General features: G+C 37.9%; 1 protein-coding gene across 2 annotated transcripts in view; it reads left to right on the forward strand.

Annotated features, from left to right (window-relative positions):
* The window catches only part of TTC21B (tetratricopeptide repeat domain 21B), an 85,567-nt gene extending 77,477 nt beyond the window's left edge, over positions 1 to 8,090 (forward strand). For both annotated transcript variants that reach the window (XM_068544960.1, XM_068544961.1), the window contains 3 exons: positions 2,333 to 2,453; positions 6,289 to 6,356; positions 7,601 to 8,090. In XM_068544960.1, coding sequence (XP_068401061.1) covers positions 2,333 to 2,453; positions 6,289 to 6,356; positions 7,601 to 7,678 — 267 coding nt within the window. In that variant the 3' untranslated portion in view covers positions 7,679 to 8,090. The remainder of the gene's footprint in view (positions 1 to 2,332; positions 2,454 to 6,288; positions 6,357 to 7,600) is intronic.
* Positions 8,091 to 19,611: the final 11,521 nt, after the last annotated feature.

A 19,611-nucleotide genomic window follows, 5' to 3' on the forward strand; every position in this document is an offset into this window, starting at 1 on the left:
TCTAAGTCCATGAGTTTACAAAGATCTAAAAAAGAAAAAAAACCCTAATTGGTCACCACTGAAATATGCTAGTAAACTGACTTATTTCTAAAGCTGGCAAATAAAGGGAAAGAATTAAGCATCTATCCTGCCTTTTCTGTATGAACAATACTGCTGGGAAACAAAATAGTGGAAAAGGAGTTGTTTCTCATTATAGATGTTTTCCAGCTAATAAATGAAGAAAGAATGATGGAATGTCACTGTTTTCCAACCATGATGAATTAATGAATGGGTATAACATCACAAGGCATTACATGCCACGTGATGGAAGAACACACCATCTATGAGAGGGTCAGAGTGGGGTGACACAGGTGAAACACTCACTCCAGGTCTGAAATTTAAAGGAGCACTTAAAATCTCAGTAATTATCGGGACTTCCCTGGTGGTCCAATGGCTAAGGCTCCGTGCTCCCAGTGCAGGGGGCCCGGGTTCGATCCCTGGTCAGGGAACTAGATCCCACATGCCGCTACTAAGAGTTCGCGTGCTGCAACTAAAAAAAAAAGGATCCTGCATGCCACAACTAAAAAGATCCCACATGCCACAATGAAGATCCCACGTGCTGCAACTAAGACCCTGTGCAGCCAAATAAATAAATAAATATTTTTTTAAAAAATCTCAGTGATTATCTTAGTTAACTGATGCTGCTATAACAAAGTACCGTAGACTGGGTGGCTTATAAACACCAGAAATTTATCAATATTTCTCACAGTTCTAGACGCTGGAAGTCTAAGATTAGGGTGCCAGCATGGTTGGGTTGTAGTGATAACCCTCTTCCTGGTTGCAGACTAATGAGTTCTCACTGTGTCCTCACATGGCAGAAAAAGAGGGCAAGGGAGCTCTCTGGGGTCCCTTTTATAAGGTCACTAATCCCATTAAGGAGGGCTCCACCCAAATGACCTGTTCACCTCCCCAAAGCATCACCTCCTAATACCATCACATTGGATGCTAGGATTTCAACATATGAATTTGGGGGAACATAAACACTCAGTCCAATGTAGTGATCAGGATGAATGACATTTAATGCAATATTTTTTAAAAAATCAAAGTATCAAAAGGTAAGACAAGTAGGATCTTACAGTGCTGTGCTGAGCTATATTGAAGCCTGAAGCAAAAAGGGAAAATGTGTGCCCTGATCCATGTTTGTGTATATTTTTTAATGGTTAATAGTTTTCATGAAAATATTAGTGATGTCTCTTCTTACATTAAAGTAAGGAAAGTAAAATTATGATAAATAGAAAAAATATTCAAATTTAAAATAATGCAGTGAATTTTAATATACCTACTTTTCTATTTTTCGATTTTTTTAAATTAACACTCTGGGAAAAAATAGCAATTAAAAAATACCTAAAAACATGTATACAGCATTGTGCATTTTTGCTTTTTCATAAGGAGCAGTGTGACTCGGTTGAGCACTGATCTATGAAGGAAGTAGTTGCACCTCTTTCCCCGCAAGTCGAAATCAGATACAAACCTCTAGATTGAATACAATTTCCAGGAAATATCAATGACATAGGAGTATATTATATAACTACTGTAAGGATGCATTCACCTAAATCTGGGCTGTGAGAAACTCTAGGATGAACATTCTTGTTTCTTCTACATTTAATTGCAAGGAAAGAGACAGAGACACAGAGAGGAGACTTCTAGATCAAAAGGAAGTTTAGGGACATTTCAACCAGTCACAGTGTGTGGCCCTTATTTGAATCCTCATCCTAACATGCAAACAAAAAAGTATGTTAAGACTATCTGAAATTTGAATAGTGACTGGATATTTGGTGATATCAGGGAGTTGTTACATTTTAGGTGTGATAATTTGTGGTTATGTTGAAAGAAAGTCCTTATTTTTAAAGAGGCATACTAAAATATTTATGGATGAAATGGTGTAGTATCTGAGGGTTTTTTTTCTGATAATACAGAAGGACAAGTGTATGGAGTAGTGAAACAGTATCAGTCAGGAGTTCATTGTTGAAGATACGGGTTCAGGGGGTCCATCATACTGTTATTTCTATATGTGTTAGAATTATTTGTAATAAAAAGTGTACATGTATATGTATAAAACATCTCCTTCCCTCTCACCCAAACATCCTGATTCTGTAGGTTTGGGATAGGGGCTTGGCATCAGAATCTTTTTTTAAGTCCCATATATGATTGGATTGCATAGCCAAGGTTGAAAACCACTGTTTTATGTGCCATTTAAATGATTAATATGGTTGACCTCTATAGTCATAAGCACTCCATAAAATCTTAGTGATATCAAGTGTAATCTGTTGATACATCTTGCATTTTTCTTCAGTCTTGCTGCAAAGCTTATGAATATATGGGATACATTATGGAAAAAGAGCAAGCATATACAGACGCTGCCTTAAACTATGAGATGGCATGGAAACATGGCAATCAGACAAATCCAGCAGTAGGTGAGTTTAAAATTTAGACACTAGGTTTTCACAGGAAATGTGGGTTTTATATGTAAATCTTCATTTAAATGCATTTGTTTTTTCTCTTTAAGGACAAAATACACATTAAGAGCCAACATCCTTTGTCAGACCTTCTGAAAAATAAATTTTATATTTATAATAGATTATTAGCTACTAAGTTATTAGGTGTAGTTTCCTGAGATTCAAACTCCACCTCAGTCGCCTTAAACGACATCCGATCTAATTCTGCCCTTTCTTTCCCTTCACCCTCTGATTCCAGAATGCTGATGCTGTGGGGGGAAGGTGTTCCATTGTGAAGGAAGTGGGAAGACATTGCATCAAATCAAGTCCTACTGGTTTCTTTACTGCAGAACTTCTCAAAGCCTCTAAACCCTAATATGTACTGTGATGGATATCACAGAGGGGACATCATGTTTCCCACAGTAATTTGACTACGGAACTTTTTTTGTTCTCTTGAGCATCTAGAAACGTCATCTGGTTCCAGTGGTAGCCCATTGGTTTGAGGAAGGCTAGTCTCCAGTATCCCTAACAGATGGGCAGCATCTGGAATATACTTAGTGACTTCTGTCTCCCACAGTGTGAGGGACCTCCTCCCCAGGCCTCTCTTTCTTTGTGTTGCGCTGAAATAGGCTTCATTGACACTGCCCTGTCTGTTCTCTGGAGCAACCCACAGAGTCCTTCCGCCCTTATACATAATGGCCCTCTAATTGCAAACTCTGTCATGTCTCTCCTCAGTTTCTCTCCAGACCATCCTCAGGTGCTTGTCCATTCTTGCTTTCAAGTCTTTCACCCTCCTTGCTGTCTCCTGGAAGCTCTCAAATAGTATTTCCCAAACTTGCCTTTGGAATACTGGGTGAGGTATTAATAGTTGTTTCTTTAAAACAGAGAGTTGAGCGTGAGGAGATTAGGTTCCATGGCCAAATAGGTTTGGAAAAGGCAATTTTATTTGCCCATGTCCCTCTTGACCTATTGTACCAGAAATGAACAAGTTCTTAAGTATGATTTAAGAACGAATTGTATGTATAATGAAGCTATTTTTTTAAATTAGGCATTTAGTAGTTGATAGTTCAACCTAAGATGGCATCTGTCTTTTTAGCAGCCGTGGCACAATAATGACTCAGATTTAATCTGCAGTCAGATTGGTCATCTTTAGACTTACTGCTGTCAGTTCAGGACTTCCCCTACCTTGTATTTTTCTGAGGTCTGTTATTTTACTAGACTTGTATAGAGCACAGGAACTAACGCTTCCTTCTCAGGTATTGTGTGTCTTACAGAATAAAATGAGCTTGTAAAATGAACATTCCTTAAAATCCTTAAAATATATTTAATTTTGGTGCTTTATTCCCCAGAAGGAATACAGTTAGAAGCTCAGTTATTTAAATACTCTGTTCCTTGGAAGACCAGCAGATAAAGAGATTTCAAGTCAGTAGCTCCTTCACTGTGTTATCTTTGTGTTTTTATAGGTGATTTTTTCAGTTCCTTTGACTTCTCCTTAGTAGGCATTTCTCTGAGGCTCTCAATTAATTCTCAGTTTCTTCCTTAAGATTATCATTGCATCCAGTATCCCCAGCCTGCCTGGCCAAGTTAATGATGCATTTATTTCACTTTTTCACTTGTCAGGAAATCCTTAAAATCATGGTTGTGTTCTTTTCATAGGATTCAGGTGTGAGTACTGTAACTGTGAAAGGCACCAGGAGCTGTGATCCACTGAGAGGAGAACACAGTCATGTTTCTCCCTTCACAGTCATTCCCAGGTTACGTGACAGTCACTGGGCTGTTCACATTGTTCGTGTTCACGAGCGCACTCTCTCTCTCTCTCTCTCTCTCCCCCGTTTTTTTTCCTGATTACAAAGAGTTGAATTCTTAGAAGCCTGACAGGTGTCATGCAGCTGCGGTACACGTGTTCTTTGCCATTTCTAGCTCTTCATTTCCTCTCTGAAGTTTTTTGAAGGAAATAATCTATCAAGTTTCTTTCAATATGAAAACTTTGTGCTTCTAATTTAGTGTTTACACAGGAAAAAAAAACACTAATATTTGCGTGATACTCAAATTTTTAAAAGCATTTCACAACAAGTATTTCATTTGATCTTTAAACTTACACTAAGAGAGAGCAGAGTTATCCTTCCATTTTTGGATGAGGAAACTTGAAATTGACAGCTCAGGTGACTTGTCTAAGGTCTCAAAGCTAGTCAGGAAGCCAGAAACCAAAAGTTAAGTCTAGGTTTTTTTGGCTCTAGTTTCCATGTTTGGCATGACATCTTAAGTTGTTTTCCTTTTTAAATGTCCTTTTAAATGTTCCTTTTTTTTTTTTTTTTTCAATGCTTAACAGTGGCTTTATTAGGTGAATGCTTGAAAGTATTCAACATTAAATTCAATTTACTTCACACGTTTGCAAACACATCCTTAGCAATTCTTAACCATCTCAAATCAACTAATTTGAAGTACAGAAGGCTTGTTTTCAAATAACTGTTCTGAGGTGACACTAAGACTGAAAGAAACCTGAGTCCAGGTCTCTAATAAACTCTATTTATTAATCTGTTTTATAATTATTTTCTAATGATATCAAGTTTACCTCTCTGACACTTACTGTTTTCATCTTGGACATTTCTCATTTTCTGTGTGTGTGTGTGTGTGTGTGTGTGTGTGTGTGTGTGTGTATCGAATACAATGAATTTTAGATCATTCCTTTTCCTTACTTTTTGCTACCATATGATTGCATTAGCCAGCAATTCTTTTAAAACATTGCTTTGAAATTCTAAAAACTTGCTTTGGTACTTTGATTAAAGCCTAAGAGCAGCATTCAGATTTCCCTTTTTCATATTTCTAAATGGTAAAGCAAGATATTTAATTTATTAGTTACATATTATTTTACATCGTGTTATATCTTATTTATTGAGTCCACTTTTTTTGTCTTTTCCTTAGTTTGCTTACTATTATGGCATTGTTACAGAACAACAGTCAGTTAAGAATGTCTTAAAACTTTCTTCTAAATTGTCAGTATTTGAAATGTGACATTTCAGTACCAGTAACTGTGGTACTTGTTACTCATCGCTGATGTGGCTATCTGATGACTAACCCAGTGTCTTCTGAGCCGCTCTCCCCCCTGCTCTGCCCTCCGCTCGTGCGCTCCAGGTCCGTTTGGTTGCTATGTCTCCCTCTACCACTGGCCTTTCCGTGTGCAGTTTTTGCCTAACAGTGTTCTTGCTTCCCACCCCCTTGGCCTACATTATACCTCTTCCTTCAGATTTCAGACCTTGCCTGACTCCCACCCCCTCCCCAACCAGGTTTCTTATTACAGTGCTCTTGGCCTGTACCTTTATTTCATAGCATTTATCTCAGTTTTGAAATTATTCAGGTACTTACATAATTACTTAAATAAGGTACTTTCTTTCCTAATGGAATGTAAACCTCATGACTGAAGGAACCAGTTTGCCTGACGTGTTAAGTAAATCTGTACTGTATAAATGAATAGCTGTGTTACCATTTACTGCCCTATGATGAGTTTTTACCATAATCTGAAACAAATGGGACTTTTCTAGTAAGTTGCAAAACCGCATTTGTGGGATGGCCGGCCATCTTCTAACCCAACTGTGGTCCTTTGTTACAACTCCATTTTCTTTCCTACCTGTTCTCCTTTTATGTCACTCCACCTTCTATTATCTTATCATTTCTGTCGTAGTACAGTCACCAGCCTCCACTAAGAGTTCTCTGATATTAGAGTAAGCAAACAAAGGAGGAGGCCGAAAAAGGTAATATTAACAGTATGCTCTATAAATATAGTACTATATCATTGTTGGGTTTTTTGTCTTTACAGGATACAAACTGGCATTTAATTACTTAAAAGCAAAAAGATATGTGGATGCAATTGACGTATGTCACCAGGTAAAACTTAAATTTAGATTTCTTAAAATTTTTCAGATGCACTATTTCCTACTTTTAATTAATATCAAGATGTACATGAATAGAGATAGAAGACGTCATATTTTGGTTAAATGACTCATCAAATATATCTGGGAGATACTACCAGTTTTCAAAGTTTAGAAAATAAAGTTTACTTAAATTGAAAAAACATATGTTTTTCATTGGGCTCAAATAATAAAATGTTTACGTCAATTTAAAGAAAGAGGCTAGAGAAGCACGTTAAATAAAACTTAATCCTTAAGTCAGAAGATATCTCAGGATTATTACAGATTCTCCACGTCACTGTTCTGAGTAGAAGTTCTTATGTATGTGTCTTAAGTCTGGTTATTAGAGGATTCAGATTTATAAATTAAAGAGGTTTTTTGTCATTTAATAGAAGTCATTCAATTACACTTCTGGAATTGATTCCTGACTAAATGATCCCTTGTTAAAAATGACAAATATTTAAGTTGCAGTTTTAGAATTTGCAGTTTCTTTATATACATTGTCACACTGATATTCCATATAAGACATGTTACTAAACATTATTGGGAGCGCCAAGAAAAGCTCCTTAGCAGGGAATTATGTAACGTGCCTCATCCCAGAAAGCTGTGTGAGCATCATTAATAGTAAATACTTGGCCCCAGCGATTGCTGTTGATTACTGAGTCTCTGTGTAAGGCAGCATTTCACATTAAGGTTAAGGTTGTACATTAATGTAAGGTTATACATTAGAATCATTTGTGGAGGTTTTTTTTTTTAATGAATTTCCGCTACTCCTAGACTCAGTAGACCTGGAAATTTGTATGTTTCAAGATCATTCCAGGTAAATCTGATGTGTGCTTCTGGGTAAAAATAACTAAGTGTTTATTAAATATCATGCATAAATAGCTAAATTTTTTAAAGTATCTTAAATCATTGATACATAATTGTTTTCTGTAACTGATCTATTAAGGAAATAATTATATTTGTTGTATTTTTCACGTGTAGTATTATATTCTACCTTTTCCATTTAATTGCTGTTAATAGAAATGAGTCATCATGTCATACGCATCTCAGATATCACCTTTTAAAAGTGTTGTTATATTTGTAGTATTAATATAATGAAATCTCAACTGTAATGCTGTTTCTAGTAAGTTGTGTCACTCCCCAGTTCTTGATAATGAATTACAAGTTCTTATGCTTTTGTTTTATTTTGTTTTTTTGTTCGTGTGTGTGTTTTTGCAGGTTCTCGAAGCACATCCAACTTACCCCAAAATCAGAAAGGATATACTTGATAAGGCTCGTACATCTTTAAGACCTTGAAAATTATTTTAGCTTTTTTAAGCAAGAAATGGAAAGAATCTGAGTTCTTCCAGTTCAAAATAGGTTTAAGCTAATACTTTGTAATAGAAAGCATACTTTTCTTTCTCCAGCAGAGGCTGCTGTTGTATATAAAGAGAAACACTATGTTAAATGGATGTCTTCTGATGGAGAAGGTGAATGAGAGCTGGTTTATTTAATTGACTCTCTTGATTAGGTGCAGATTTGGTGACTCTGTGGTAAAGATTATAACCCATTTCTATAAAAAATATTTTGTTAAAATCTTGGTAGTTAAGTATCCTATATCTTTTCTAAGGAACATTAGTTGTTGCTTTCAGGAAATACATTTACAATATTGTTGTTCTCTGTTAAACATTTTTGTGATAGTCTCTGTTATTTCAAAGGTTTGAGTAAATTTCCCTGTAGATATTTATGAAAAAGAAAATATATTTTTTAATAAAGATTTTATAAATTTATGACTTGTATTCCTCTTGGAACTCAAAAGACATGGTGAGTTTTGCAAAATCAGGGTAGGCTCCCCATGTTAATGCATAGTATTACAGAAAATGTGGCTTTCCTAGAAAAATCTTTGTGGAAAAGTATAAAGAGTGTGTGTGTTTTGCTTCTCTGTTGAACTGATTCTTCCTGCTCCCAATGCCTATGTGATCCTTTTAAGAAATAACCAGTACCTGAAATTAGTTTAAATAGGTAAACCTTTATAGCAATATTTAACCTTAGCCCAAAGACGAGGTCTTTTGGTGTAACTTTAGACGCTGTAGCATCTGGTGGAGAATATTTCTGGTCAGTAGGGACTCCCAAAGCACACCGTGTGAAAGCAGCTGCAGACCCCGCTCTCCCTAGAATCCCTGCCGCCACCCTGGGAGAGCACTCACTCTTTACACTGAATTTAACCTAATCTTCATAAACTCAATTCTTAACATCATTTTTAGTATGTTATCTATACCTTTTTCAGTTGCCTTTAAAAATACAATAAACACAGTCTTCAATTTTAATTGCATTTTCAATAAACAGTATTTTTCAGAGTCCCTTGCTTTTCCTTAAGTACCTCATGTTTATTTCTTTTGAGCTACATTCTAGTTTCTGATCACTTCTCCAATTTTCCAGAGTCCTTTTAATTCCAATTATATGTTATAAAATTCTAGTCATTCTTTTATGTATGGCATTCCATACATGAAAATGTTTAGTAAGTAGAGCATTTATGAAACATTTCATGCCTATTAAAACGCTTTCACATGTCTTATTACATTTATCCCCCAGTCCTATAATATAGACATTATTATCCCTGTTTTACAGTTCTGGCGCTGTGACAGATTATCTCTTTCTCTGTAACCTTTCAGCCTGAATGGACATTGTTAAAGACGTGATATAACAGAATACCCTTAGCAGTTCCAGTGAGCCTGCATCATGGAATGCTAGAATCATGGGAGCTGGATAGAGAAAGTAGAACATCTCTTCTCCCAGCAAGACATTTCCAAATCAGTTTTCCTATCTGTAAAATGAGTTTGTTTTTGTTTCTTACGCAGCCACTTATTCTGCCATTTGTTAGATACTATTCTAGAAACTTTCTTTAAATTAGGTCTTTTCTTTCTCAGTCAGCTCTCCAGAGAAATAGTATTTTTTCAGATGATGAGGCTCAAACTAAGTGATTTGCCCAAGGTCAGAGAAGAATTGTCAGAGCCTGGATTCCACACCAGCCTTTCCTATATTAAGGTTCCTTCCATAACTAAGAGAGACAGTGTCTATAAGAAAAATTCTTTTATCTGCATCTGGCTAGCAGATGAAGCTGAGTGTTCTGTCACAGAGGTGGCTAGGTAATGAGGAACGAGAAGAGCTGAGCGGAATGAACGTTCTTACAAAGGTGGCAGCTTCCAACGAGAGGTGTAAGTGAGGAGCAGTGTAGTGTAGCAGCGAAGAACACGGCTCTGAAGTCAGACCGGCTTAGGTTTCAAGTCTGGCTTTACTACTTTCTCAAGTTACATAGGCTCTCTGAGCCTCGTTTTGCTTTTCTTATCCATAAAGTAGCGTATCGGGATAATAACCTTCCTCGGGTTGTTGTAAGAATTAAGTGAAAGAACGTACATAAAACCTAATGAATCTAACTCACTTGGGCTCTTAATAAATAGTAGCTCTACTTACTTATTATAAACCAAACAGGGTCAAGTAGTAGTTGCAATTGAGAAGAACCTTCACAGAAGAAAAGAGACAATGCAGGCAAAGGTGAGATGGAGAGGACTAGTCAGTTCCCCTAGAAGCACAGCTGTACAGGAGTCAAGATTCTCATTCATTGTCTCCCTCCCTCCTTCCCTCTCTCTCTTGCTCCCCTCCCCCACCAGAAATTATGTTGCACTCTTTACATGCATAAATCTCACTTCATCCATCTGGAACAGACTTTTGACCTTCTCTCCTCTGCTGGAATTCTCTCCCTAATCCCCGCTTACTGTCTCCAAGCTTCCCTCTCTAGGCTTATTCTTTCTTTCATTCAGGTACCAGTTTATTATCACCTCCTCAGAGGCCCTGTCCATGCCCAGGCCAACGCTCTAAAGTAGCCACCATGTCAGTCTGTACCCTGTCACCCTTGTTAAACTCTCTATTTAGCACTAACTAATCTCTGATGTTTTTCTTGTTCACATGCCCAAGATCGCACATCCAGGAAAGCTGGAACTCAAACTGAACTGCTGCTTGAAGGAATCAGTGCCCGTGGCATGTTCAGTGATAGTTTGGGGCCCACACGGAGGACGGGGAGGGAGGGACACAACATGAATGAATTTTCTGTGCATTTGGGGTTTGAATACCACCACCCTCATAGTCAGGAAGCATTTTTAAGTTCAATGCCCTTTGACATTAGGCCAGCTAGTATGGGGAACTGGGTCCCAAAAGGAAACCGCTCTCTCTCCCATAAGTCAAGAAGCTAGAGCAATTCTGGAAGGGTTTTATGTACGGACAGCTGAGGAAGCTAGGTTAAACTTTGCACTAGGATAGATAATAGAATCACTATGGAAACCAAAAGACCAGTTAAGACTGACAGGAACTCTCCTAGTTTGGTTCTGGAGATAAGTGAAGAGCCTTATAACAGGATCATATTAGCAGTGCTAGTGCTGATAAAGTAACAAATGCTTTTATGTTTTATTTTGCTTTTTGTTTTTAATGAAAGATTGGCAACAGTGCAAGAAAACCACCACATTCATCCTTTCCGAAGGGAATTTGGCAGTATGGATTTAAGATTCTGTCCTTTGACCAAGTAATCCCACTTAGAGTAATTTATCATAGCGGACATTCAGAAATTTCCTCAAAGTTTTTTGGTTTAAAAAAACGTAGAAGCGGGCTTCCCGATAGTGAGAGGCCCGCGCACCGCGATGAAGAGTGGCCCCCGCTTGCCGCAACTAGAGAAAGCCTTAGCACAGAAACGAAGACCCAACACAGCCAAAAATAAATAAATAAATTTAAAAAAAAAAAAACGTAGAAGCAAAAAACTTGGGTTTTTTGGTTATTGCCAAAACATTCAGCATAAATGAAGTGGTCAAATATATTAGTTTACCCAATAATGGAGTACTATGTAGTCATCAAAAACTGTTTTCAAAGAGTTTTTCTTTTTTTCCTATTTTTTAAAGAATTTTAAAAGATTTTTAACTGCTAAGATTTTCACAAAATAAGTGAAAATGCAAGAAACATAACTGTTCCTATAACAATTTGCAAAAGAATATAAATAGATGTATATGTAAGATACACACACACAACTAAATGAAACCCAATTTTTTTTTTTTTTTTAAAGATTTATTTATTGATTGATTGATTGCTATGTTGGGTCTTCGTTTCTGTGCTAGGGCCTTCTCTAGTTGCGGCAAGTGGGGGCCACTCTTCATCGCGGTGCACGGGCCTCTCACTATCGCGGCCTCTCTTGTTGCGGAGCATAGGCTCCAGACGCGCAGGCTCAGTAGTTGTGGCTCACGGGCCCAGCCGCTCCGCGGCATGTGGGATCTTCCCAGACCAGGGCTCGAACCCGTGTCCCCTGCATTGGCAGGCAGACTCTCAACCACTGCGCCACCAGGGAAGCCCGAAACTAACCCAATTTTTAACAATAGTTCTATCTGAGTGATGAAAAATTTGCCATTTTTCAAGTTAACTGCAAGGAACACACACTAAAAATAAGGATTTTTGCTTTTTTTTAAAAAAAAGATTTCTTAAAGATGAACAGAAAAACTCTTAACACCCACACTTTTATGGTTTGTACAAAATGTAATCTGGTTTATTTCAATTGTCAGAGAAAAAGATTCAAGAAGAAGATTGAAAAAGACTACCAGAAAATGGCAATAGGAGAGTGGCGATAGCAACTTAATAGGAGAGCACAGGAATTACTGAGGGAGAGAGGAGTACCACTTGTCAAGGTGAGTGAAGAGTACAGTCCTGTAACTGCAGAAAAAAAACCAGTTCTCTGCACTTTCCATGATTCTAGTAACAGAGTTTTAACGATGATCCTACCAAATATAACTAATAAGAAGCCAGAGGAAATATCCGAAATCACACAGGGCCACAACGTGTAGTTGTGTTGTGTGAGCCCTGGACAGAGTGACCCACCCGAGGGGGTAGCAGAGGAGCAGAAGCTAGCGCTCTGGGTCTCACAACTGCAACTGCACCCCCTTGGAGGAAGAGGATCCCTTACTAATTTGAACAAAGTTTGAATGAAAGGTGAGGAACTAGAGACAGAAGAGAAAAATGTTTGGCTATAGGGCTGAGGGTAAGGGAGCAATAGAGTGATGGCTACAGAGGTTTATGAAAGGGTTTTTGTTTTCTGTTTTTCAAGACAGGAGCTACTTGAGCATCTTGGAATATTTATGGGGAAAGGTCAGTAGATATTGAAGGTATAAGAAAGAGAAAAGGGGGAAGCCTGAGTAAGAAAAGGGGTCCAGGGGGTGGTTTAGAAGAATTAGAGTTCAGAGGGATGTGTGATTTTTGTAAAGGGAGTAAAGGAACAAAATAACTGTAGAAAGAGGTATTCCATATAAAGGTGGGCTTAGGAGCCCTTATGCTGATTTGCTCCATCAGTTTTATAATAAAGTGGACTTTGACCTAAAGGCAGTACCACTCCTTCATATGCATGGAATTTGGGGGCCTCTGTTTCCCTTGAGCTCTGAAGTATTTTCACTTACTTCCAGGTTCCTGGTTGTGGTTGCTGGAAGTCTGCCTGCCAGATTAGAGGGGGGTTACTGTAACATCATAAATCATAGTTACGAGCAGAAAAGTGTTACCCACCTTTTAATCCTCTTCTTAAGAACCAGATGTTTTCTAGAGAAATGCCTGACTCTACACTCGGCCTTATAGTGCACGTAAATGGATCTGGCACGCTGCCCGTAAAACAATTTGATCCCATAAACGAGGAAAGCTGAGTAACGAGCAGATTCTAAATGTCTTCCTTCGGAGTGGTACAACCTTAGAATCTATGGCAATCTTTAAACGAGGCTGTTTTCAAATAGTGTGTATGTTATGTTTATCTTTCTTCAAACAAATTCTTTTGGCAATGTAACAGAAACTCTGTTTTAAAAAAACAAGTGTATTTTAAGAAAGTAATTACTATTTCAGTTTCCGCCAGAGGCAGGCTAGTTTTATTTTTAATGGGTAAATGATGTAAGAACCTTAAAAAAAAAAAAAAACAAAAAAACGTAAAACACTAAGAACAGGGCTGGGAAGTATTCAGTAGTATCCTCACTTATAATGGGTAATAGGTCCTGTTTCACAGGTAGAGATTAAACTTTTTATGGAAAACACACTAAGCTTAAAGAACACTGGAGGAAAAAAATGTGCTAAAATGCTAAGCAGTTACATAAATGCTCTCTTCAAACCATTTAAGTTAAATACTTAAAGTTGCTCTAGTCAATGAATGAAAACTCCCTGACATATACTTTCTTGACAAGTTTCCAGCCAATTTTTCACATTAAGTCACAGACTGCAGAGGATAATTTGAGGGGGATACAGGGATTGGGGAAAGTCCAGGATATTGAGAACACGCAAGAGCAAAGTTAAAATGATGGAGCACAGACCACACAGAGGTCAGGGGAAGAAATGTGACCAAGGAGATGTGTCTGGGTCCTGATGTCAGTTTTCTGTGCTGAACAAGTAACTCTACTGTCTCTTATGAAGTGTAATATCTTTTTTGTGTGAGTGAGCTTACTGCTGTTTCCACAGATTTCTTAATTTGTAAATATTCATTACTTTAGTTCCAATAAAAATTGGGTTTTTTCCACACACACAAAAAATTTTTGGTTGATTTTTCATTTGGAAATCATTTCAAACTTAAAGAAGTTTCGTGAATAAGAAAAGTACAAAGAGCACCCACATGCCATTTACCCAGATACATACTACAATATTGTTAGTATTTTACCTCATTTGCATCTTCTCTGTGTATATACAAATTTTATATATACATTTACACACACACACATATACACACCTATACGTAAAATGTTTTTTCTGAACATTTTGAGAGTAAGTTGCATGCATCATACATGCCTCTGTACTCCAAAGTACTTCATTGTGTATTTCATGAGAATAGGGATATTCTCCAGTTTAAGGACAGTACAGTTATGAACATCAGTTAATTCAACATAGATACAAAACTTTTAATCTGCCACTACTTACCGCCAACTGATCCAATAATATCCTCTACAGCATCTTTTCCCTCCAGTTGGGTTCAATTCTAGGATTGGGTATTGCATTTACTTGTCATGTCTTTAGTCTTGTTTAATCTGGAGCATTTCCACAGCCTTCCTCTGTCTTTTATAAAATAGCTATTTTTGAAAATACAGTCCTCTGCCCCCCCCCCCCTTTTTTTTTTTAATTTGAGTGTTCCTTTGTTTTGGGTTTGCCTGATATTTCCTTAAGATTCAATCTGAGTTGAGTGTTTCTGGCCATAATACTGTGTAAGTGATGTGGTGTCCTCATAATACTGTATAAGTGATGTGGTGTCCTCATGTGGTGTCTGGAAACACACAATGTCCACCTGCCCTCATTGGAGACATTAATTTTGATTACACAAGTCAAACTTTTCTACCATATAATCGTTATTTTTCCCCTTGCAACTAAGAACCAATCTGTGAGGAGACACTTTAAGATCTTACAAATATTCTGCTTCTTCAAAAATTTCCCCTAGATTAGCCTGATTCCTGCCTGATCTAACATTCACCATGATGATTATAAACGATGATATTCTAACGTCACCACTTTCTCCACATGTTCCAAGCAGTCAGCCCTTAGCATTTTACTATAAGCAAGAGCCCCTCCTTTGCTTATTTATTATTCTTTTTACTTTTTTACATATTTATTATTTAATATCATATGTGTTCATGAATTCCTATTTTTTCATTGGTTCATAATTCATTAATGCCTTTAATTATTTTGGTGCTCATTGTGACTACCCCTATCTTTTTCTTTCTTTCTTTTCCTTTTTTTTTTTTTCTAAGCATGTTCCTACTTTCTAGCATAACAAAATATCCCAGGTTCAACTTCTAATTACCCTGTCCCAGCCCTGGAATCAGCCATTTCTCTGAGGAGCCCTGGTTCCCTTTAGTGGGGCAATGGTATTAGAGATCAAGAACTTAGTGTAAAGTGTGTTCACTGCCACTAGGGTGAATTGTTTCTAAACCCTTTCAGCAAATAGAAAACATATGCATGTATATATGCACTCACATGCATACATACACATATATATGTGCACACATATACATGCATACACAGGTGTAAGTACACACATACTGAAACATGTTTCAGAAATCACAAATTTACACCAATTCCTCCAAATCCAGTTTATCACCATAGGGTTCTTTCTTGTGTTCCCCCAGTTTTCATTTGTATGTCCCTTCTTCCACAGTGAGACCCTGAGTCCCAGCAACTTCATCATATTTGTTCATTTCTTCAGTCTTATAATCCACCTAAAATAGTTTCAAACTTGCTTCACGCAAATGCTCACAACAAAAAAAAACCTACCAAAAAGAACTCAGGATTTGTCTCCCACTTTTCCCAGTACCACCAATTTTGATTGATTTTGATGTTTACAAATTTAACAGCATATTTTAAAATGTTACCATAAGCCTTTCCCAGTGGTATGAGATATTTTAAAAATCAAACTAAATAATTTGTTGATGACAGGAGGGTGTGTCTGCTCCATAGACCAGCTTTGCAGTTTCCTTCCAAATATCCATCTACTTGCAAAATAAATACCATCCCTTCCCACACCAACCAGTATCATATTAATGATGCAGTAGCAAGAAAAATAGTAGGAGACTCTGGAGCTTAAGCAAAACATCATATACTAAGGATTGAGAGTTAAGATTTTTTTAAAAATATGTAGTAGATATATATGATCATGAATGGATTTATTTTTGTTTGCCCTTAGGTATTTTCAGACCCTTTGCTGTGATAGTTTACATGGCAGTTATAAACATGTCTAAAAACATAGGGAAATTTTCTTCTTAGATTATTCAAAGTACTAGTTTCTGGTTTATAGCAACTAACACCATTTTACCCTCAACCTGCTTTTTCAAACTGCTGCCTTTTTTCATTGAGTGAATCCTGGTCGTTGAAAAATTCAGGTTTATTTCCCCTATTCTTTATTTTTGTATTTACATCTTGTATCTATTTTCTTGAGTCCTATGGCCTCACAAAATGCTTTTGAATAGCAGAGCTGCAGAGATGATGGGGAGGTCAGCTATGTTAATTTCAAAGTGCCCCAGTCTTCAGTGTGAGGTTGCCTAGCAACCCATCACTCAGGCCTCCTTTGTGGATGCGAGAAGAAGAGGAAGCAATTCTCCTATGCACTCTCAAGCCGAGATGGTTTTATAAAGTGAAAAACCTTTTGCAAAGGCTTCAGCACAACCCCTGTCTCTCCGTTTCTGCCCACTTTGTGCACTTCACACATGATAAGAGAAATGGTCCACCTTTTGATGCCTTAGATCTGATACAGATATAAAATGGAGCTATACATGCTACGGTCAAACAGTGGAAGTGACCTGTATCCCTATGTTAAGCTGAAACACATTAATTAAATCTCTCGTCATCCCTTCTCTTACATGAAAGCGTACTTTCCCCTCAAGTTCTGAAAGCCAGTTATGTTAAATGAAACTGCAACTGCCTGCTGAGCATCAGTTGCCATAGCGACGTGAGGCAGGAGCATTTTTCTCCTTAGGCACAGGACGGCTGAAGTGTGTTCAATCAAGGACTCGAGCAGCATGCTGACGAGAAATCAGGCATCTGGGAAGAGTCTGCTCTATTCCCTTTTCTCCACACTTAACTTGAAAAAATAAATAACCCCTCTGCTATTCCCCCAAAGCTATTAGCTTTTTAGGAGTGAACTTCAGTGGGTGGCAGAAGTGCCCTACCTTAGGGCATATAGGAGAAGGGAGAACAATGACACATGCCAGTAAAGTCCACGTGAACAGCTGAGCCACGTAGAGATGAGCGCTAAAGAAGATAAGCTGCCCTTTCAGACATTCTGAAAATACACAGCGAAAATAACAGCTAGAAATCCATGTGTTTCCACACTGTAAAGACACTGATGTACAGTTTTTGAACCGTTTATGATCCCCTGAACGTACTTGCTAGGCAGCCAGTGCTATTCAGGAGCACATTATGATTCAGATCCATATTGGTCTGTGAAGAGTCTATAATTGATAGTTAAATCAGGTATAAAGGCAAAACGCTTTGTGCCATTCTCACTTGCCTCCAAATACGGTTGAGAAGAGAGAGGCAGTATAGCATAGTGAGCTTTGGAGTCAAGACAAGCTGGCTTAGCGTTCTCTGCCGCTTAGCAGCAGTGTGATTTGGGGAGAGTTCCTTTCGTTCTCTAAGTCCCGATTTCCTAACATTTGAAATGGGAATAAAAAGAGGATTGTTGACAGTGTGAAATAAGAAAATATATGTAAAAAAATATATGTAAAGCAGTTGGCATTAATGAGGATTCAAACACTGATGACAGCTGGTGTTATGAACTTGGCTTATCAATCACAGTGTTCAATCATTTTTGAACACCTGGGCCACACCCAGCATTGTGCTTTATGTGTGAGGGATATTGAGGTCCCATCAAAAAGAGGGCAGCCAAGTTTGGGGATGCCTACTGCTGGTTATTCACCCTTTGGACATTTCAGTTTGGTACATCATTCCCACCAATATTCTGTCCATACTGACGTGGCACTCCTCATGGTTTTCCTCCAGGGCCAATTCACGGGGAAAAGTCTCACTGCTACTTTACAGCTAAATTTTGCTATTTTACCCAAACTGGTGTTACCAGCACCCTCAGTCACCATAGACTGGAGATCACCTTCCAAGGGCAGAGTTAAAATAACAGGCAACCACCAGAGAATGCACTTCCAAAAGATCTGCCAAACTGTTTTCAACAATGAAACAACATGGAAAGAATATGAACTCCCAAAGTGGCTATCTTGGACTCTCTTTTCTGGCAACGGTATACCTTCTGGTGATTTACTAACAAATCATTGACATAATTCTTTAAAGTATAACCTCTTAAGTCAGATCATTAGTCTAACCCCTTTATTTTAGACATAAGGAATGGAGCTCAGGGACATTGATTTATCCAGTTCATATGGATATATGTGTATATATACATATACATACACACATGACACTACACAGACATGCATACACACTCATAAATATACACACATATATATAAAGAGAGAATAAGTTCTATAGATTTTTGTTCATGTTTATCTCAAAGTCAATTCCAAGCTCCTCATTATTAATAGTGACTACAATTTGCAAGTAACAGAAACCAACATAAGATGGCCTGAGTTATGTGTAAAAACCCAAGGATCATGGAGGCTTACTAAGGTCTGCACGGAAGCTAAGAGGCAGGAAGCCACTGGAACCAGGGACTGGAATGTCTGCTGCTTTGGGCATTTCTGTATTCATCTGTTCACCCACTTACTAAGTCAGGTCATTCAACAAATACTCACTGAAGACCGATTCTGTGCCAGACGTTGAACCGTCACTGAGCAGACATGTTCTTCACCTCTCACAGATATTTCACTGCTCCCGTCTGTGTTACAAATTTAGCCATATGCAGTGACCCAAGTATACAGTCCCTTAGCCTGGACCCCACCTCACTCTGGTGAGGAGGGTGGGCACCCAGTGAAACAAGTCGCTCAGATCTATCTCTATGGATCAGAAAGTTGCTGGGCAGACAATCCCACAGGCTCCTCTACAAGCATGTCATCTGATCCCTTTGCACCTCTCCCTCCAAAGTACTTAAGCCAGTATTTTTTTTTTTTAAAGTACCCAGGCACTAGCATAGCTGACCAACTACACAAAAAAAGCACAAATTTCAGTTAAAAAATGCAGAAAATAAATTTCATTAATAAAATAATTTTCAAGGTGGTAAATTATTCATTCAAAATCATTCTTCCACCTGTTTTCTTTCTACCAGATGTCTAAAAAACCCAAACCCGGACATATAAAGGGCTGTACTACTTCAGTTTAACCAGGAGCTTAGTGGAGTCTGTGTTGTCGAGAGTCTCAACAACTTGGTAACTGCCTAGGCCAGTACTTCTCCAAATCAGGGAGAAAGCCTCCATAAAGACCCGTGCTTCTCCAAATTGATTAGTAAGCTATTTCAAAATGTATGTTGATAATATAACAGGACTTTTGACCTTTATATTCCTTCCTCTGTGCAAGTTGACTCTTAAGTTACACATTATTATCAGGTAAAAGGAAGCCATTAACCATTATCCCAGCTCATTGAAAGACAGGGAGGTGCTGGGAGGGGAATAAATCAGGCTGCATCCATAAAGTGCTATAGGATTCCTTGTTATGCCATCCCATTAAGTGTCTAGGACTCCCCCTTCTCTCCCCCTACCTGCCTTCTTTTTCTTTTTTTTTTTTTTTTTTTAAGAATGTCCAACTTGGGTAGTACT

Source organism: Eschrichtius robustus, chromosome 5, assembly GCF_028021215.1.
Source record: "Eschrichtius robustus isolate mEscRob2 chromosome 5, mEscRob2.pri, whole genome shotgun sequence".
NCBI classification, from domain to species: domain Eukaryota; kingdom Metazoa; phylum Chordata; class Mammalia; order Artiodactyla; family Eschrichtiidae; genus Eschrichtius; species Eschrichtius robustus.